General features: G+C 43.2%; 1 protein-coding gene across 1 annotated transcript; it reads right to left on the bottom strand.

Annotated features, from left to right (window-relative positions):
• Positions 1-5,566: 5,566 nt before the first annotated feature.
• Positions 5,567-16,660, bottom strand: SPRTN (SprT-like N-terminal domain). Its single transcript, XM_019757368.3, has 5 exons — positions 16,049-16,660; positions 14,988-15,087; positions 12,119-12,247; positions 8,787-9,075; positions 5,567-7,855 (listed from the first exon to the last, which is right to left on the bottom strand). The coding sequence occupies exons 1-5, from the start codon at positions 16,267-16,269 to the stop codon at positions 7,104-7,106; spliced, it is 1,491 nt and encodes a 496-aa protein (XP_019612927.2). The 5' UTR covers positions 16,270-16,660; the 3' UTR covers positions 5,567-7,103.
• Positions 16,661-16,737: the final 77 nt, after the last annotated feature.

The following is a 16,737-nucleotide window of genomic DNA, read 5'->3' as shown; positions in this document are numbered from 1 at the left end:
TCTGCTTTTTCCTTAGTGTCTTGAGTTTTCCTTTTTTCCCTCTGGCTTCTAACCCTTTGTGCCAACTGCACAGCTGTCTTCCTTAGACTCCCCCCCCACACCATTGTTCTGGAGAGCCCTGCACCACTCGCTGTTGGATCTTGTTTCCTGGACCCGTACTTCCTCTTTCTTGGTTTACTTCCTCAGTCTGGTGGGGCATGTCCTTTGATGCTTCCTGTGGAAGAGTATGTGGGTGGCACATTTTCTGAGACCAACGTCTGTCTTACCTTTGCACGTAATTGGTAACTTCCCTGAGTTGGGAGTCTAATTGGGAAAGGATTTTCCTTCAGAATTTTGAAGGCATTGCCTCCCGGCTTCTGGGTTCCAGTGTGGGTGCTGAGAAATCAGAAGCCTTTCCTGCTCCTAATTCTTCACATGGAAGCCACTTTCTCTCTGGAAGCTCGTGGGGTTATTCTCTGTCCTCAGACTCTGTAGTCTTAGGGGGCCCTAGTGTGTGCCTTTCCTCACAGCCAGCATGCCAGGCGTGCCGACTGGCCGTGCCCTGCCTGTGGGGACATTTTGTTACATTACTACATTCATTATTTCTGCCCTCCATTCTCTCTGCTCGTTCTGGAACTACTGTTGTCCAGACAGTGCCTGTGCTGGTGGGAGCCGTTGCTTCTCTCCTAGTTGCTGTATCTCTGTTTCCAGTTCTCCCAGCAAGGGTTTCAGGTTTTTAATTTTCAAGAGCTCTTTCTTTGTTCTCTCATTTTTTTGAAAATATGTAACAACCTGTTCCATTTAATGGATATAGTATTTAACCTTTTTTCTGTTTAATGTTTGTCTTTCATGTTAGAAGTTTTCCTCACATGTCTGGCAGTTCTTGCTCGAGTGTTCATATTTAAAGGGCTTCTGGTTTTCCAATAAATATTGGCAGCTGCCTAAATCTAATCTCTTTCCTACTCTTCTCAACACCATACAGACAAGGAGAACAGTCACCTGTCACCCTCACCTGCAACATAACGATGAGACAGAATAGTTCAGCGTGTCTGAAAGCAGAGCCAGCATCAGAACCCGTGAAGACAGAGAGTCAGGTGGAGACTGGGAGGGAGGAGGGTAATGGGGGCCAAGCTGCGCAGTACACGGGAGGGCAGGGACCCCAACACAAGGGGCGGAAACACTGATAAACCTGACACCAGTGCTTCCGAGCCCTGGCCACCTGGGCATCAGAGGAAGTTTGAAAGTTCTGAGATTGCAGGTAGCCCTTTGGGGAGGGTGCGTTTCTGGGAGAGGGGACGCTGTCTCGTGGAGGCTTGATGGTAAAGTGGAGGAAGGAAGCAGGGGTCTTACAGGAAAACACGACAGACTCAGATGAGACTCCAGCCCCCCCCCCCACCGCACAAAGGCAAGTATCGTCTCTGAGACATACTGCATTGCACTGCCGAACAGAAGACAACACAAATCAGAAACCCCCTCTCCGCCTCCACAGAACCAACTTATTTGCAAGTCAGAAAATGACACCTTTCAAATGAGCAGAAAAAGGAAGACATGTATAAACACCAGGTTGGGAAGAAAATAGTCACTTACAGCTCAGGAAAATTCTCTTTTCAACCATAAGGCAGAAGACAACCGGAACAAGATCTAGTCTGAATTAATACCCCTAAATGGGACTTTGCAGAAATAAAAATTAACACCTGAAAATGTAAATTCAAAATCTCAGAACAAAAAATGGACCAAAAAGGGAGGGGGGAACCCTTAGGAAGCTGTGAAATAAGAGTTAATGTAACTTGGCAAGGAAATTGAAAAAGACAAAATTATCTCAGATTAAATTATAAGGTGCCCAAAGGAGAATAGACGCAACTGAAAAATATAATGAAGGGTGTTGAGAAAAGGTAGGAAAGCAGCCAAGAGTTCAAAACAGAATGGACACACACACACACACACGTGTGCATTCTGGCATGCTTACACAACTAAATGCCACACAGCAGTGAACAACTGAACACAGTACGGTGACTCAGACGTCTTGTTAAGCTACACCATCCTGTGGAGCCTATGGACGTGGCCATTTGAATATCTGGTGTTACGAATGCAATTGAACAAGAAGTGGGTGCATCTTTATAAATGAGTCCCTGGAAACCATTTATATGTATATATACACACATTTATCTAGTGAATTACTTTAAATGTACACAAATACATAAAAGACTCCCGTGAGCAATCTTGTAAAACAAGAAGTACCCTCCCAGCTCCTTTGATGCAGATTTTGGTATACTGTTGGTTAGGGGACCCCACCCGTGCCCCCTCCCTCCCAGGTCCCCACCCAGCACAGTCAAAAATAACGGGTAACTTTGGACTCCCCCAAACTTAACTACCAATAGGGCCTGTTGACTGGGAGCCTTAACCGGTAACAACCAGTTAACATGTATCTTGTGTGTCATATGTATTATATACTGTATTCTTACAATAAAGTAAAAGTCATAAAATATATTTATGATATTTATTGAAAAAAACCCACGTGTAAGTTGACCTGTGCTGTTCAAACCCGTGTTGTTCAAGGGCCAGCTGTATTTAGTTTGCAAGGAATGCCTGTAACCTGGAATGATTTGTGTGTTAAGAGTACTCTAGCTTGGAAATACACAAACTTGGATTCTTCAGAGAAGCATGGAGACAGTGATCGCTAAGGTGTGTTTGCAAAAGCAGATAACACGAACTTGAGAAATGTGTTTCCCTCCCTGAGCACAAGAATCTGAAAGGCTCCTGTTCTGTTAGCCTCTGATGTAGGGGGCAAAGGACGCGTATGTCCTAGGAAGCTTCTAGACTAAGCTGGACGATCCAGAGCAGCGTTAGACATAAAGGAAAAGCACTGTAATTTCAGAAATAGTGGAAAAGTGTAGGTCTGGCCTTGTCTGGAAGGCTTCCTGTTGGGAATTACCATGTTTTGTTCCATGTGGGTACTGGTTTCTTTCTTGCATAAGACTATTACGTTAGTGTTCAGAGTGAAAAGTGAAATAAGTGCGAGTTTAGGGAGAAGAAGGTGCCCTGTACATCAGTTCTTGTATGAACAAGCACATTCCTGGCCTGCTGGGTTACCTCTTACAGGACTTGGGATCATAACCGATCCTTTCCTTTCTATGAATCAGAACTGGCAATTACCGCTACAGTTCTTGGCAAGTTTCTGTCTTGTCCATTTGGCTTTATGTTGCCTTCTGGTTTTTCAGAGACATTTATCTTACCACGAGTGCCACCTGGTGTTCAGTGACCAAGAGGGTAACTTCTGGTAGGTTTAGCACCAGCAGTGAAGCAAGCAAACAGCAGCTTGTTTCTGTTCACAATATTCTACATCGTAAACTTGAATATGGTTCCAGAGCCACTTGAGAAGACGGCTCCTTGGGCAGCTGGTTTGCTCAGTGGTTAGAGCACAGTGCTCATAACACCAAGGTCGCTCGTTCGATTCCCACATGGGCCAGTGAGCTGCACCCCCCCCCCCCCCCCCCCGTCCCCAACTAGATTGAAAACAACTTGACGTGGTGCTGATGGGTCCTGGAAAAACACAGTTCCCCAATAAAAATTTTAAAAAATAAAAAAGATGGCTCCTTGTTATTTCAAAAGTTATGTGATGATGGGGCCGGCCCGGTGGCTCAGGTGGTTAGAGCTCCATGCTCCTGACTCCGAAGGCTGCCGGTTCGATTCCCACATGGGCCAGTGGGCTCTCAACCACAAGGTTGCCAGTTCAATTCCTCGACTCCCGCAAGGGATGGTGGGCTCCGCCCCCTGCAACTAAGGTTGAACACAGCACCTTGAGCTGAGCTGCCGCAGAGCTCCCGGATGGCTCGGTTGGAGTGCATCCTCTCAACCACAAGGTTGCCGGTTCGACTCCCGCAAGGGATGGTGGGCAGTGCCCCCTGCAACTAGAAATGGCGACTGGACCTGGAGCTGAGCTGCGCTCTCCACAACTAAGATTGAAAGGACAACAACTTGGAAAAAAGGCCTGGAAGTACACACTATTCCCCAATAAAGTCCTGTTCCCCTTCCCCAATAAAATCTTTAAAAAAAAAAAAAAAGTTATGTGAAGATGAGTATCTAATCATATAACTTCTAACGTCCTTTTTTGTTCATTTCAACCCCCTCGGCAATTTAATCTGTAATAATAATTGTGTATTTCACTCCATTTGGTGAATATGCTGTAATTAACAACAAATTGCTAAAAAGGCAACAGTAGTAGCCTCAAGGATGAAACAGGAGACTGAGTAACAGTCGCCTCAGAACTGAGAACCATCGCCTCTCAATAAAGAACTGAGAGCTCAGCTCTGTTCTCCCAGCCGCCCAGCGAGGTGAGGCACCGCATGTGCCCAGCCAGGGTCACAGCTGGCACCGCGTTGGCAGGAACATACAGCAGCTGCTCAACACTAATTTACTTAAAAATCCTATCAGCTCTGAAAAAAATACCGTCTCAGCTTTGGGACAACCGGACGGTGAGGTTTTTGTCATATTTTCCCACCCACCTTAGAATTTCTAGTTAGAACATGCATTTATAGTCTACAAAAGCAAGACGAAACTTCTAAATTTAGAGTTAAGTTTGCTAGATAATGTCTAACCTTGACTTTAAAATACAGAAAGTCCACTCCTCACTTCCCTCAAATGGTGCTGGCATCTGCAGGCTGGCCCAGAATCACCAGCTGTTAGTAAGAGTAGGAAATTTGCTTTAAAAGGGAGAAAATGTTAAGTCAACAGAAAACTATTCCTTTGATATAATAAATGACTGTATGTAAATGACTAGATTTGGGACTGACAAAATTACGATGCAAGATTTTTCAAAACTTTTCAACATGGATTGAAATGAAGGCTTATTTAATTCTAAGTTTAACTTCAATTTTCTTGCCAGCTAACATGTTTCCATCATCGCTTAACACTGGCCAACTCTTGATTTCACACGTAAATATTTCTCAAGGCCCTCCTCTCTCCATCCCTGCCACTGCCTTTCTCCCTCCCAGCCATGTTGCCCCGAGAATCCATCCAAACCCTTCTCAGATGTTCCTGACTGGCTTACAGACCTGGCCACCCCCGGTGCATCGCCCCATCTGAAAATGTGTATTACCAAGGACCACAAACTGGACAGAATCTCTGCCCTCAGAATTCCACTTAGCTTCATCTGTCTGCAGTCTTTCTCTTGCCTTTTACCCCCGACGTTTTATACCCTGTTCATTTGAAACAGCCTAGTTCTCCCAGGAGAACGGGGCCATCTATTCCATGCCTTTTCTGTGTTCCTTCTCTTCCAAGGCCTTTTCCATCCTTCTCCACCAGGCTAACTTGACTCGCCCTAGAGCACCTCAGACGTCATCTTCTCCAAGAAACATCCCTGAAGCCTGGGCTGTGCTGACTGTTCCCACTGAGCAGAAACCCATCACAGTGGTTACTGTACTGAAATCCATCTGCTTTTGTCTCCCACCCAGCCTGTAAGCTCCTGGGGACATGGCCTGTCTTAGTCATAGCACCAGAACCTTGTACAGTTTGGGTTCAAAAAAGGTTCAACTACACAGTTTGTTGAAATGAATTAGAGGAACTGCATATATTCAACATAAGACACACATTTTAAGTCATTTATATTTATTAAACACTATACTTAAGAAATATTAAAACTTGTGAACATTCAACCAGACAGGCTAAAACAAAGATTGATGACAGTGCTGACAAATGAACAACTAAAACTCGCCTCTGCTGCTGGTAGGAGCGTAAACTGCCCCACGTCCTAAGCTAACCATAAACACACCCTGTGAGCCCGCGACCCCATCTGGGTATGTGCCCAGGAGAAAGGACAGAAGGGGTGAGCAGCACTGATTGTCCTTAACAGCCAGCCCCAACTGGAAATAATTCAAATGTCTATTAATTTTAAAATGGATGTATACACTTTGGCAAATTCACAAATTCTACAATGAAAAGAAGAACCTTCTGCTACACACAAGATACTACTCTATGATGTTCAAAACCAAGCTAAGCTAACCTGGGGTGACAGATGAAATTCCCTTTAGGGGTGGTGGGTGCGGACTAGGAGGGCAGCCTCGAGGGCACCTCCTGTGTCACCGTCGTGTGCTCTGACTCATCTGGGAAGTAGTTGCACAGGACAACACGGCACCGCACGCTTCAGATCTCTGCACCTCACGTACAAGTCATGTGGCACCAAAGTTAAAAAAATCAACTAAGGTCTTGGGACACGGCAACATGCTAGAGATACAGCACAAGACGAAGTAAACAGATAAAGTATGGGCCCTTTGCCGTAACACAGAATTTTTCAAAAATATGTTTAAATGCACAAATGTTATTTCTTTTATTATAACAGTTTCAGCTTTGGCTTAGGCTCCTAGTAGTAACCCTAGTGAGATAAACTAGGTGACCGTGTTGTCACAGACACCAGTCACTTAGCACCATGCTTTAGTCACTCATTTTGTTAAATTTTAAGAAAACAGCTAAACCCTGGCCTACAGGATTATAGTGGCTATTCATTACTAGTAATATTACAAAATAAATTTTACTCTACTCTTTATCTACTTTAATCTAAAATTTGCCACCAAAGTAAAACAGAATATTCTTTAAAATATATAAAATGTATTATTTCCTGTTAAGATTTTGGGGAACTTAAAAATTTTTTTAAATACCTGAGAACCCTAAAACAACTATATACTTTGTACTCTAGATGATGTTTTTGGTTACTGTGCCTCACACCATGAATATTAACAGTACTGGGAATGAGTTTTAATATTAATAAATAGTCAATTTAACCAAATATTTAAATCCTCACTAAATATCTTGAAGGAAGCATACAAACAAAAGATTAACAGATTTAAATACCTCTAAGAGCAAGCAAGACCAAAAGTGTCTAAAAATTATACATGTAAACGTGCAGAACAAACTCTGGGCTACAGTGTATGCAAGGCGAGAGTGAGTGTAAACATAGCACCTCTGACAGTACTTTCCATTCCAAACTCATGGATGAGTATATAAACTAGAATTCGGTATTGGTCACAGGAACTAGATTATAACCCACAAATCTGAGTATGAACCGCACCTTCCTGAGTGACTGAGGCCATGCTGCTGAGGTAAGACTGGGGGCATGTGAGACCCAGTTTGTTTCAAAGACTTGTTCCGACTTGGACACTGTCGCCATCGCGTTCAAGGCACCGGTCTAAGTGCTCGTTAATCTGAGACTCCACCACCTCGTTCTGACAGACAGGACAGCTGACCGTTTGGCTCTGAAGGGATGAGCTGCTGGAATTCTGAGCTGCAGCTGCGGGATGAGAACTACCCTGTGGCTCATCGCCACCAACCTGTACTTGCTCTTTCTTGATAAAAAAACCATCAAAAACAGTCTTGTCTCCTAGCTTGCGTCGTTTACTCGGGGATTCACGTTCGGGCCCACTCACACCCTGGGATGCAGTCGCAGAGGTGGAGCCCACTGCTTTCAAAGAATTTCTTAGCGACACCTTGGAAGCTGAAGCCCTTTGAGAGCTAGACGAGACGGGCTTTTTACTGACGTCGCCCACAGTTAGGCTTTGTGTTGGAGATCCATTCACCCTTCTCGAAGTTTTCTGATTGAGATCTGATACTCTAGGAAAATAGTTGCTTAAAACATTTTGGTGACCGGTGTTAAGAACAGGTGAGACTACAGAAGTTTTTTTACTTGAACCATTCTGTTCAAATTTCACTTGAGTTTTAGAATTAGGTCTTACAGCATTTGCTGAATGGTCTTGACTTAAAAGATCTTGAGTTTTATTAGCAGCGTGTGAAGTGATCAAATTCCCAGATGAATTGTTTGTTTCTCCTAGAACATATCCTTTCCCACTAAAAGGGATTAACAGCTGTGTCTCACCTCTGTTGGGTTTCCCTGCAAAAGAGGCAAATAAGATTTTTCCTTGACTCAAAATTTTAAGCCAAATATTAATATTAAGCCAAAGGATAGTTTTTCAAAATGAAGAAATACTATTTTATTCTAACTTTGATTCACGTACCTACCTATTAATGAAAGACCATCTTTCCAGTCGGAGTGCTCTGTACTGAGAACATCGAGGACAAAAAGCAGCCTCCTGTTTACGTAACGTATTCTACCACGCAAAGACCAACCACAAAGTAATTTCACCTTGAAACTCCCTGAGTGGTCAGGTTTAGTTCCAGGAGGTAAGTCTGCTACACATTCTCACCCTCCTCACAACGAGGACAGAATCCCTCCACTAAATTCTTCTCTAGCTCAACTGAACACTAGAGATCTGGGAAACAGAGTTCCAGCACACCAACAACTTGCCACGGGAAGAAGCATTAACCTTGGTAACCTGGACACCTCTTCAAAAGGCAGGGACTCTGAACTTCATAGGAAAGGGATAAATCTTGAAGATGAAGTTCGGGCATATACGTGTCACATCCTTTTCCCATTCCTCTCCCAATGAAAATACATCAATAGGAGAAGTCACTTGGCTAGAGTCCAACTGATAGGAAGGGGTGTAGTGAGGACTTACGTTCCGGGCATTGTTATTTGAATTATTTTTATTTTGACAATCTTTTTGCCTTCTGTTTCCTAATGACTCACTAAGTCAAGATAGGGAAAGCGACTGTACCCTCCAACATCAGTGGGAACGATTCTACTTTTACTCCCATCTACATAGAGCAAAGTCTATTTTCTGCCACCATTTTATGGACACTGGGATTGTCCTCTGAAGGCCACACGTGAGCACCTGCACTAGAAACCCTCCCTGCGCTTCTTTGAATACTACTTCTCTCAAGGACAGAGCTGTGTGTACACGGCAGCCGCGGTCACGGGTTACCTTTCTTCTTTGAAGCGGCTGCTGCAGCTGCTACAGCTGCTGCAGGCTGCTTTCTTGGCTTTGCCTTCTCTTTGCCTTTCTTTGAGTAGTTCTCTGGCTCCTTGACTTTGACGTAAGTGCCGCCGCAGGTCTTCTGGTGCGTGGACCACCAGTAGTCATGAGCAGAGGGGGCCCTGTTGGTAGAGCGTTTGACGTAGCCATAATAGGGCTCTTTGAACTGACATGGCCCGTCACAGCGCCACCAGTGTCGCCGGTATTCTTCTACCTCGTCGTGGAAATTGTGGTACACCTGGTCAGGAGAGAGTTTAGCACTGAGCAGGCAAGTTAACCACCTTAAGAAATTATATAAGCAGTTTTTTTAATTTTTGTTTTTTGTGTTTTTGTTTTGTTTTACACTTTTAGCAGCTTTTTTTTTTTTTAACTTTTCAGTTTCCCAGAGCCTTCTGCAGTTTTATTTTGGGGAACACAACTATATTTAGCTTCTGTTCAAAAGTTCATTTTAATGAGGAACAGCAGATAATGTAATACTTCATAAACTATAAAAATAGAAAAATGTGAGATTAGAACACAAATTTTAAAAAAACAAAAGCTACATACACTAAAAGTTTTAAAAAACAAATTTTTAAATTATCAAAAATTAGGATATTTTGTGTACTGCCCTAACAGGCTTGTTCCCACAGTCGGCCGGAACTTTCCCCTGAAGCAACAAAACTGAAGGTTCTGAAGGACTGTTTCCTTCAATGCTGGGCCGGAACCGCACAAGCACCTTGCCTCGTGCGGCCTCTGCTAGGCCCGCTCCCCATCTCAGCTCTTTGTAATAAGTCTGTGGGGTATCATTTCATCTATTTATAGGTGAAACGCTCTCCAGAATTCCAGTATTTCCATCTTTGCACCCCTAGTGCTTCATGCAGGCTTGGCACAGTGAAGCTGCTCCGTGAGCACGTGCTGACAGAACGGAAGCTTCGGTCATTGAGTCCAATCAATTATCTGTAAATGTACCTTCCCTCCTTCAACAGGACCCTTCTGTTTCTCCCTCTCAGTGAAGTCTTACTCAGAACGGAAGCAGAAGACAGATACAGGAGAGTTCTGACTGAGAGGGAGGTGAGCCCTCCCACCGTGGTGGCACTGAGGGTGGCAGGGCACCACTGACAGATTCTCCTAAATGACTATGAGTGCCTTTTCTTCCGTCTTCTCAACGGGACACTACTATTGGTATAAGATCAGCAGCAACTGTATATGAGATTTTTTTCACCAAAGACGTTTAACTTTGTAATACATTCCCCTTGTAGGAAAGAAGGCTAAACTTTCTTAACTCTACAGATAGTTTTATACTCACTATCTCCATCATAAGCAAAAAAATTCTATTACTTATAAGCATTCAAACAATGCACATTCTATTATGTACAGAAAGACTGGAGGACAAAGGCTTGCAGGCAGAGGTACGTTGAAACCCTGCCTTTTTTTTTTAAGATTTTATTGGGGAAAGGGAACAGGACTTTAATGGGGAACAGTGTGTACTTCCAGGACTTTCCCCAAGTTGTTGTCCCCCCAATCCTAGCATGGAGGGTGCAGCCCAGCTCCAGGCCTTCTGTCTTATGCTGAGAATTCTGCTTACAAATTCAATGGCCAGAAAGTCTGGGAATTGGGTCTGTTTTGCTCCCAGTTCCTATAACTCCTATTGCCTGGGGATGTGACTTTTTAACAATGTAGTCACTAAAATAAAAATGTTCTGCATTGTGAGGATGGATGCCCTGTGGCGTTTGTTATAATAGAATGTAACCTGAAAAAGTGAGATGTCCCCTAAATAAACACAGACTCCCATAACAAGAGAATCGAGTCTCCTCCCGCTGAACAGGGATTTTGCCAGGACTGGGTGTGAAGTGCAAATTCTAAGGAAGAAACTAGGAGCCTTTTCTACTGGCAACTCCGGAATTCTTTCGCTAATCCGGATTTTATGTGATTGTTTTTCATGCAAGCCACTTTCCTGATGTTGAAGTGACTCTCTCCACTAATTAAATGAGCTCTCTAGAAAGTTAACACTGACAGCTAGAAAAATACCCCGAGGTAAGTGCTTTCCATTTTCCCTCAGGCCTTTTACAAGGGAATACTCAAAACACCAAAGAATGTAATCTCTGTAGGCATTACTGTTCTACTTGGTTCAGTGTGGGTTAACCCTTGCAGGGGTGCTCGAAGCTCCGTGGGATCCAGGGGTCCAGAAGGAGTAAGAGCCGCCTGTGTTCAGAGGTAGAGCGGGAGAATAAAACACTGTGAAAGGTTCAGGGTCTGCCCAGGAGATTCACAGGAGGGAGACGTTATAGCCCACTGGAAAGAAGAAGAGCATTTTGATAGAAAACAGGAGGTAGCACATTTCAGGGAGAGGACCTATGAGGACAGGTGATAAGTTCAGTTGGAAACACCTAAGCAGGGACTTGAGGGAGGTAAGCAAAAAGGAATAGAGAGGTTATTTGATAAAATGAATTGATAACAATAAAAACTAATATTTAATTAGTGCTCAAACTGTGCTAAACTGTTTTGCATGGGGGCGGCTGGTTGGCTCAGTGGTTAGAGTGCAGTGCTCATAACACCAAGGTCACCAGTTTGATTCCCACATGGGCCAGTGAGCTGCGCCCTCCACAACTAGATTGAAAACGACATGACTTAGAGCTGAGCTGCACCCTCCACAAAGAGACTGAAAACAACGACTCAACTTGGAGCTGATGGGTCCTAGAAAAACAGTTCCCCAATAAAAAATTTTTTAAAAATAAATAAATGTATGGTTTGCATGTATTTTCTCCTTTAATCCTCACAAGGATCCAATAGACAGTATCATTATTCTCATTTTATACGTGAGTAAACTGAGGCTGGGAGAGCTGCGTAGGCCCCAGTTAATAATCAGTGGAGCCAGCATCTGAACCCAAGTAGTCTGACTCCTCATGCGTTTTCAACCCCACGCTCTGCCATCTCCTACAATATTATGCACAAACGGGAACCAAAGACGACTTCTGAGGACGGGAATGACACAGGAAACGGTAGCAGAACATAGGGTGGACTGAAGGAGGAGACTACAATACGGAAACACATTCAGAGACAACTGTAATAGCCCAGAAGACAGGGGTCGCAGGCCTGACATGTCACCCTAAGTGATCAGAGGCCCTGGGCCGCCGGCTCTGCGGCTCCTTTCCGGGGTCCAGCCCAGCCAGTCGGCTACTCTAGGTCTCTCGCCTGCTGGGGGAATCCTCAAAGATAGAATTTGTTTCTACACAGCTGTTTTTAACCAAATCCCAGAAATTACTGGATGAACAGCTACCAAGTACCACAAATGCTTCATATACCGTTATGTTGGCTCCAGTCAGACAATTGATGCGATGCATATGCTTACAGAACTCAGGGCCGTGCCCTTCCCAGTCCTTGTCATTATTAGTGACAAACAAGTAGGCGTGTATCATCTCATGCAAGAGGGTCTGAAACAGAAAAGGCAAATGAATTTGTTATGGTGCTTTTAAAATAAAAATGCATTTTCTTACTCTATTCACCTGTGGTCTTAACCTGCTTTGGATCACAGGCTCCTTTCAGAAGCTGATAGAAGTCATGGAACATCTTTCTAGAAAAGTTATACAAGCACACATGCACAAAACTTTGCATAGAATATCCAAAGCTCTATAGATCCCAGGTTAGGAACTCCCTGTTCCAGGAAAGCCTCCTTATTAATCAAAATGCAGAAGATAGGATCAATTAATTCACTACATAAAACTTTTAAAATTCTACATGGGGGAAAAACACCATAAGTAAAGTGAACAAACTCAGAAAAATATATGCACAACTCATCTCACAGGTTATTAATTCTTAAATACAAAAAGCTCCTAAAGTCTACAGGGAAATGACCAACAACCCAAAAGTTGCGGAGAGTTCACAGAAAAACAAATATGACCCATAAATATATGAGAAAATGTTCAACTTCATTTCTAAAAATAAATGTAAATACTTCACTAGTATGCCACTTGTTTATCAAGATTAGGAAAACCCTTGATAAGTTATTTAAAAATAATAAAAAATTAGTAAAGTTTGACACTGCTAGTAAAGCTAAGGAAAATAAACATTCCCATATGTCGCTGGCAGGAGTACAAAATAGTACCATGAAGAATTTGGTAACATCTAACAAAATCACAAGTGCATTTAGCCTTTGACCCAGCAACATCTAGGCTCATATGAACCGTCATACATCCAAAGTATTTTCATTGTGGCAAAAGATTGGAAATGTGTTTCGCAACAGGGGCCTGGCTGAATGAACTATGGTGCATCCACAGAATAGAATTCTATGCAGCCATAAAAAAGGATGAAAAAGATGTCTAGAAAATGATTTGGAGAAACCTACAAAGTGTGCTCTTTTAGTAAAGGCAAAGTACAGAAGAGTAGATATAGTATTTTGTGTAAGAAGTATGTTAAATGGCAGGGAGGAGGAATATGAGTGGATGTAAATATTTGCAAAATAGAACAATGAAAGAAAAAAGAAACTAGTAATAACGGAATCCTCGTAGGTGGTGAGTCCACCATGGAGAGGGCTGGGGGAGAACAAGATTTCTCTGTACAGCTTTCTATGGTTTTGGGATTTTGATTCATGGAAAATTTTAAAATAAACAAACAAAAGCTACTGCATTCTGCACGGAGGATGGAGAAATTTAAGTGCAAAAGTAACAAAAGCATTAATGCTGCTGTTTCATAGTTTGTTCTAAAAAATATGAACATATCTTCTAAAAAGGGAAAATCATAAAGGTCTTCAAAAGCATACCTTTTTTATAATCCTCTATAATTTTTTAAAAGAATTTCCATCAGAACTAGATTGGCATTAATTAAGTTTAGTCTTATAAAATTATGCTGAACAGAAAAATGGGAGACTCAAACATTTTAACTTGGTCATTATGAAAATATTCCTTTTAAAATGATCAACTCTGAAAATGAATTGTATTCACTAAGCAACTACTGTTCTAATTAGGGCTCCTTGTAAGTTTGATGGGGTTAATCATTTCAATTTTTTTGTGTTTTATGTTTACTATTTTTTTCTGCTTATTCAATGAGTTACCAAGAGAGTTGTATTAACAACTACAACTATGATTGTGGATTATTCCTCTTTTTGATTCTGTTAATTTATACTTCATGTAGGGTTGTTAGGCTATTTTTATTTAATAGGGTGTTTATTACAAAATGCCCCTTTTCTTCTAGTAAAACTTTTTCCCTTAAATCTTTAGTCTGATACTAGTAATACAGCCACAATAGCTTTCTGTTAAGTGTTTGGATAATTTCTTTTTTCCATTCTTTTACATTTAACATGTGTCTTTATTTTAAGCATGTCTCTTTTAATCTAGCATGTCATTCATTCCATGCCTTTAACTGGAGTGTTTAGTTCATTTATATTTAATATAACTACTGATAATGTTTAGACTCACCTTTCTCTTTATTTTATCTAGACTTTGTTCCTTTATTCCTCCCTTCTTTTTATTAATCAAGTATTTCTGTTGTACCATTTTACACTTAATAACTATTTACTTTTTTTAAAAACTGTGCACATGAATGCAGGAACAAAACCAGTAACATAAAACTTACCATCTTAACCATTTTTAAATATACTGTTCAGTAGTGTTAAGTATACTCACATTGTTGGGAAACCCATTACCTTTCATTACCCTTAAAAACAACATCCCTCATATTTCCAAGCATGTTTTTACATATTGCCCATACAATCTCTACCGCCCTATGCTCTTTTGTGTAAGTGGGGCGAGACAAGTCACACTGTGTGCACCGTGGGGAATTTCAGGCATTTGCTAGACTCAAGTAAAGGCAATCTAGGAGTTTCTACTGCTCCATTTTGCTAGCAGGAGCAACCGCCAGGTCTAGATATGAAGGGTCCTCATGCTGGTTTGTTCCGCTGGGAGGGCAGCACCATGGTAGTTGAACAGGACAATCAAAATTTATAAAACTGAGGATCACACACACATTGAACAAGCAGGGCTGTTGTAAAGATCAAATTGGTTAATATACCTGAAAACCTTTAACTTTGCAGCACTACAAAAATATAAGGTAATCATTAGCGTCACTATTAAATTTGCAATGAGGGAAAACTGACTGTTTTTACATGGACAGCAGTCTAAATCAATAATAAGCATTTCTAAAGTGCTGAGCTAAGAATCACGTTTATGCAAAGAATACCTCTACAAGATCCTTTCGTGGTCTCAACTTTAAAAGGGGTTCACTGAGACGGATGGAACACATTCCACCCTTCCCTTCGTAGCTGCATATCCCAGCACACCTGAAAAACAACCACCACAAAAGTGTTATTTACCAAATATACACAAAAGGGAAACAGATGTAAAAGCAAATCCTTACACATTCTTGGGCAGTTCACACTGAGAGAACTCTACCACAGATGGCTTTCCTGAAAGCATACCCTCTTTGTTGGGAGAGATTTGCATCTTCGCCCAGTTGGGAGCGATGTGAACAATAGTTCACCCTAGCCAGGAGGCAACAGCTGGAAGACAATCCGGTTTCGCCCCGTTCCTCCCGACAAGCTGTCGCCACTCAGCCAGATCTCCATTAACACTTCTCCAAAACGGTAACAGAAGTCTATGTGGAGACCTGGACTAGAAACACAATTCTGTATCATATCTTAATGTTTTGTTTTGTACCAAAACCAAGCAGGGTGGTACACAAGCGCATCTTAAACTTGCAACTGCGTTCATGTACAAATAGGTTATTTCAAATTTGAATTTCTCAGCCTTAGTGTGTAGGAAAGGGATCCTTTTAGCGGCGTCCCTGAAGATCCCTGGGGTCCAGAAACGTGGGCACGTCCACCCCGCCCACTACACAGTGGAGGTGCCCTAAGGAGCACCGCGGAGGACAGCACCCCGTCCTCGGCACTCTTTTTTTGGGGCGCACCTGTTGCTACTCCTTCCTCGATCCTAAAGCATTACCATGTGACAAATCAGATATGCGTTATTTTCAAATGAGATAAGCGTCAAAGAAACGTTTTTTCTCACTGTGTCCGTTACAAGTCAAACGGTAGCGGGGTGGGCCACAAAGCTTTCTCAAAGTTGTCTGAGAGAGAGGGGGGCAGGGAGAAACACACCAGAGGAGTTGTCGGTCCCAAAACCAGAAGCCCTCGTTTAACGGACCCTGGAACAGTCGGGGCGGAGACAGAAAAGAATCCCAGGGCCGGGGCTGCGGGGAAACCGCCAGCCCGCCTCTCTTCCCCAGCGGGGCTCGGGACTCACATGGTCATGCGCAAGCTCCACTTCACTTCAACGGCCTCCAGCTGACCCCAGAAGTACTGGTCGTTGAACTGCATAAACAGGGCCTGTAAATTCGGGGTGGGGTCCACCAACTCCCAGGACGCGTCCACCAGGGACAGTGGCTCCTGGACCAGACCGTGCTCCGCGACCTGCAAGTTCCACTCCTCGTGAAGCCGTAACGCCAACACCAGGTCCTCATCCATCGCTGTCAAGATCCCAGGCGGGGTCCGAAGGCGTTAGGCTCGCCGCACGTCCCGAAGGTTCTGAGAGCCCCGTCGAACGCCCAGGAGATAACCGATTCTCGAGCTGCTCTCGCTTCAGCGCGCGGATCTCGCGAGAAATCCGGGAAAACTGCCTCGAGATCGAGAGTTGAGCTTGCCCCAAACCCCGAAACCAATATTCGCGGGTTTAATAAAAAGAACTCCGCACGACATCTCCTAGCGGGCTCAAAACGTGGGTTCCCAGGGCGTGGGGCCGAGGAAGGTTTCAGGAAGCTGGTTATTGCCTTTACCATACGACCATAACTTCCAACATTGAGTCACGCTCGGCGCATGCGCAATACCTACTTCTCGCTGCCTCGCCCTCCACTAACTTCTGCAACCGGTCTTCTAGCGCAAGCGCTCAATGCCGGGAGTGCTCCCGCGCAGGCGCACTGTGTTCACTAGGCCCCT

This window comes from Rhinolophus sinicus, chromosome 6 (assembly GCF_057876585.1).
Source record: "Rhinolophus sinicus isolate RSI-liver-muscle chromosome 6, RSI-T2T, whole genome shotgun sequence".
NCBI classification, from domain to species: domain Eukaryota; kingdom Metazoa; phylum Chordata; class Mammalia; order Chiroptera; family Rhinolophidae; genus Rhinolophus; species Rhinolophus sinicus.
Note: the sequence above shows the minus strand (reverse complement) of the source record. Positions and strands in the feature narration are given on the sequence as shown.

Bases quoted from the DNA above. Each gene is read 5' to 3' on its own strand.
- SPRTN (XM_019757368.3), bottom strand. From the start codon at position 16,269: ATGGATGAGGACCTGGTGTTGGCGTTACGGCTTCACGAGGAGTGGAAC. The intron at 12,248-14,987 runs GTATTCTTTGCA...TTTCTGTTTCAG, and splicing joins CACGAAAGGATCTTGTAGAG to ACCCTCTTGCATGAGATGAT. The intron at 7,856-8,786 runs GTAACCCGTGAC...CCTCTTTTGCAG, and splicing joins AGCCGCTTCAAAGAAGAAAG to GGAAACCCAACAGAGGTGAG.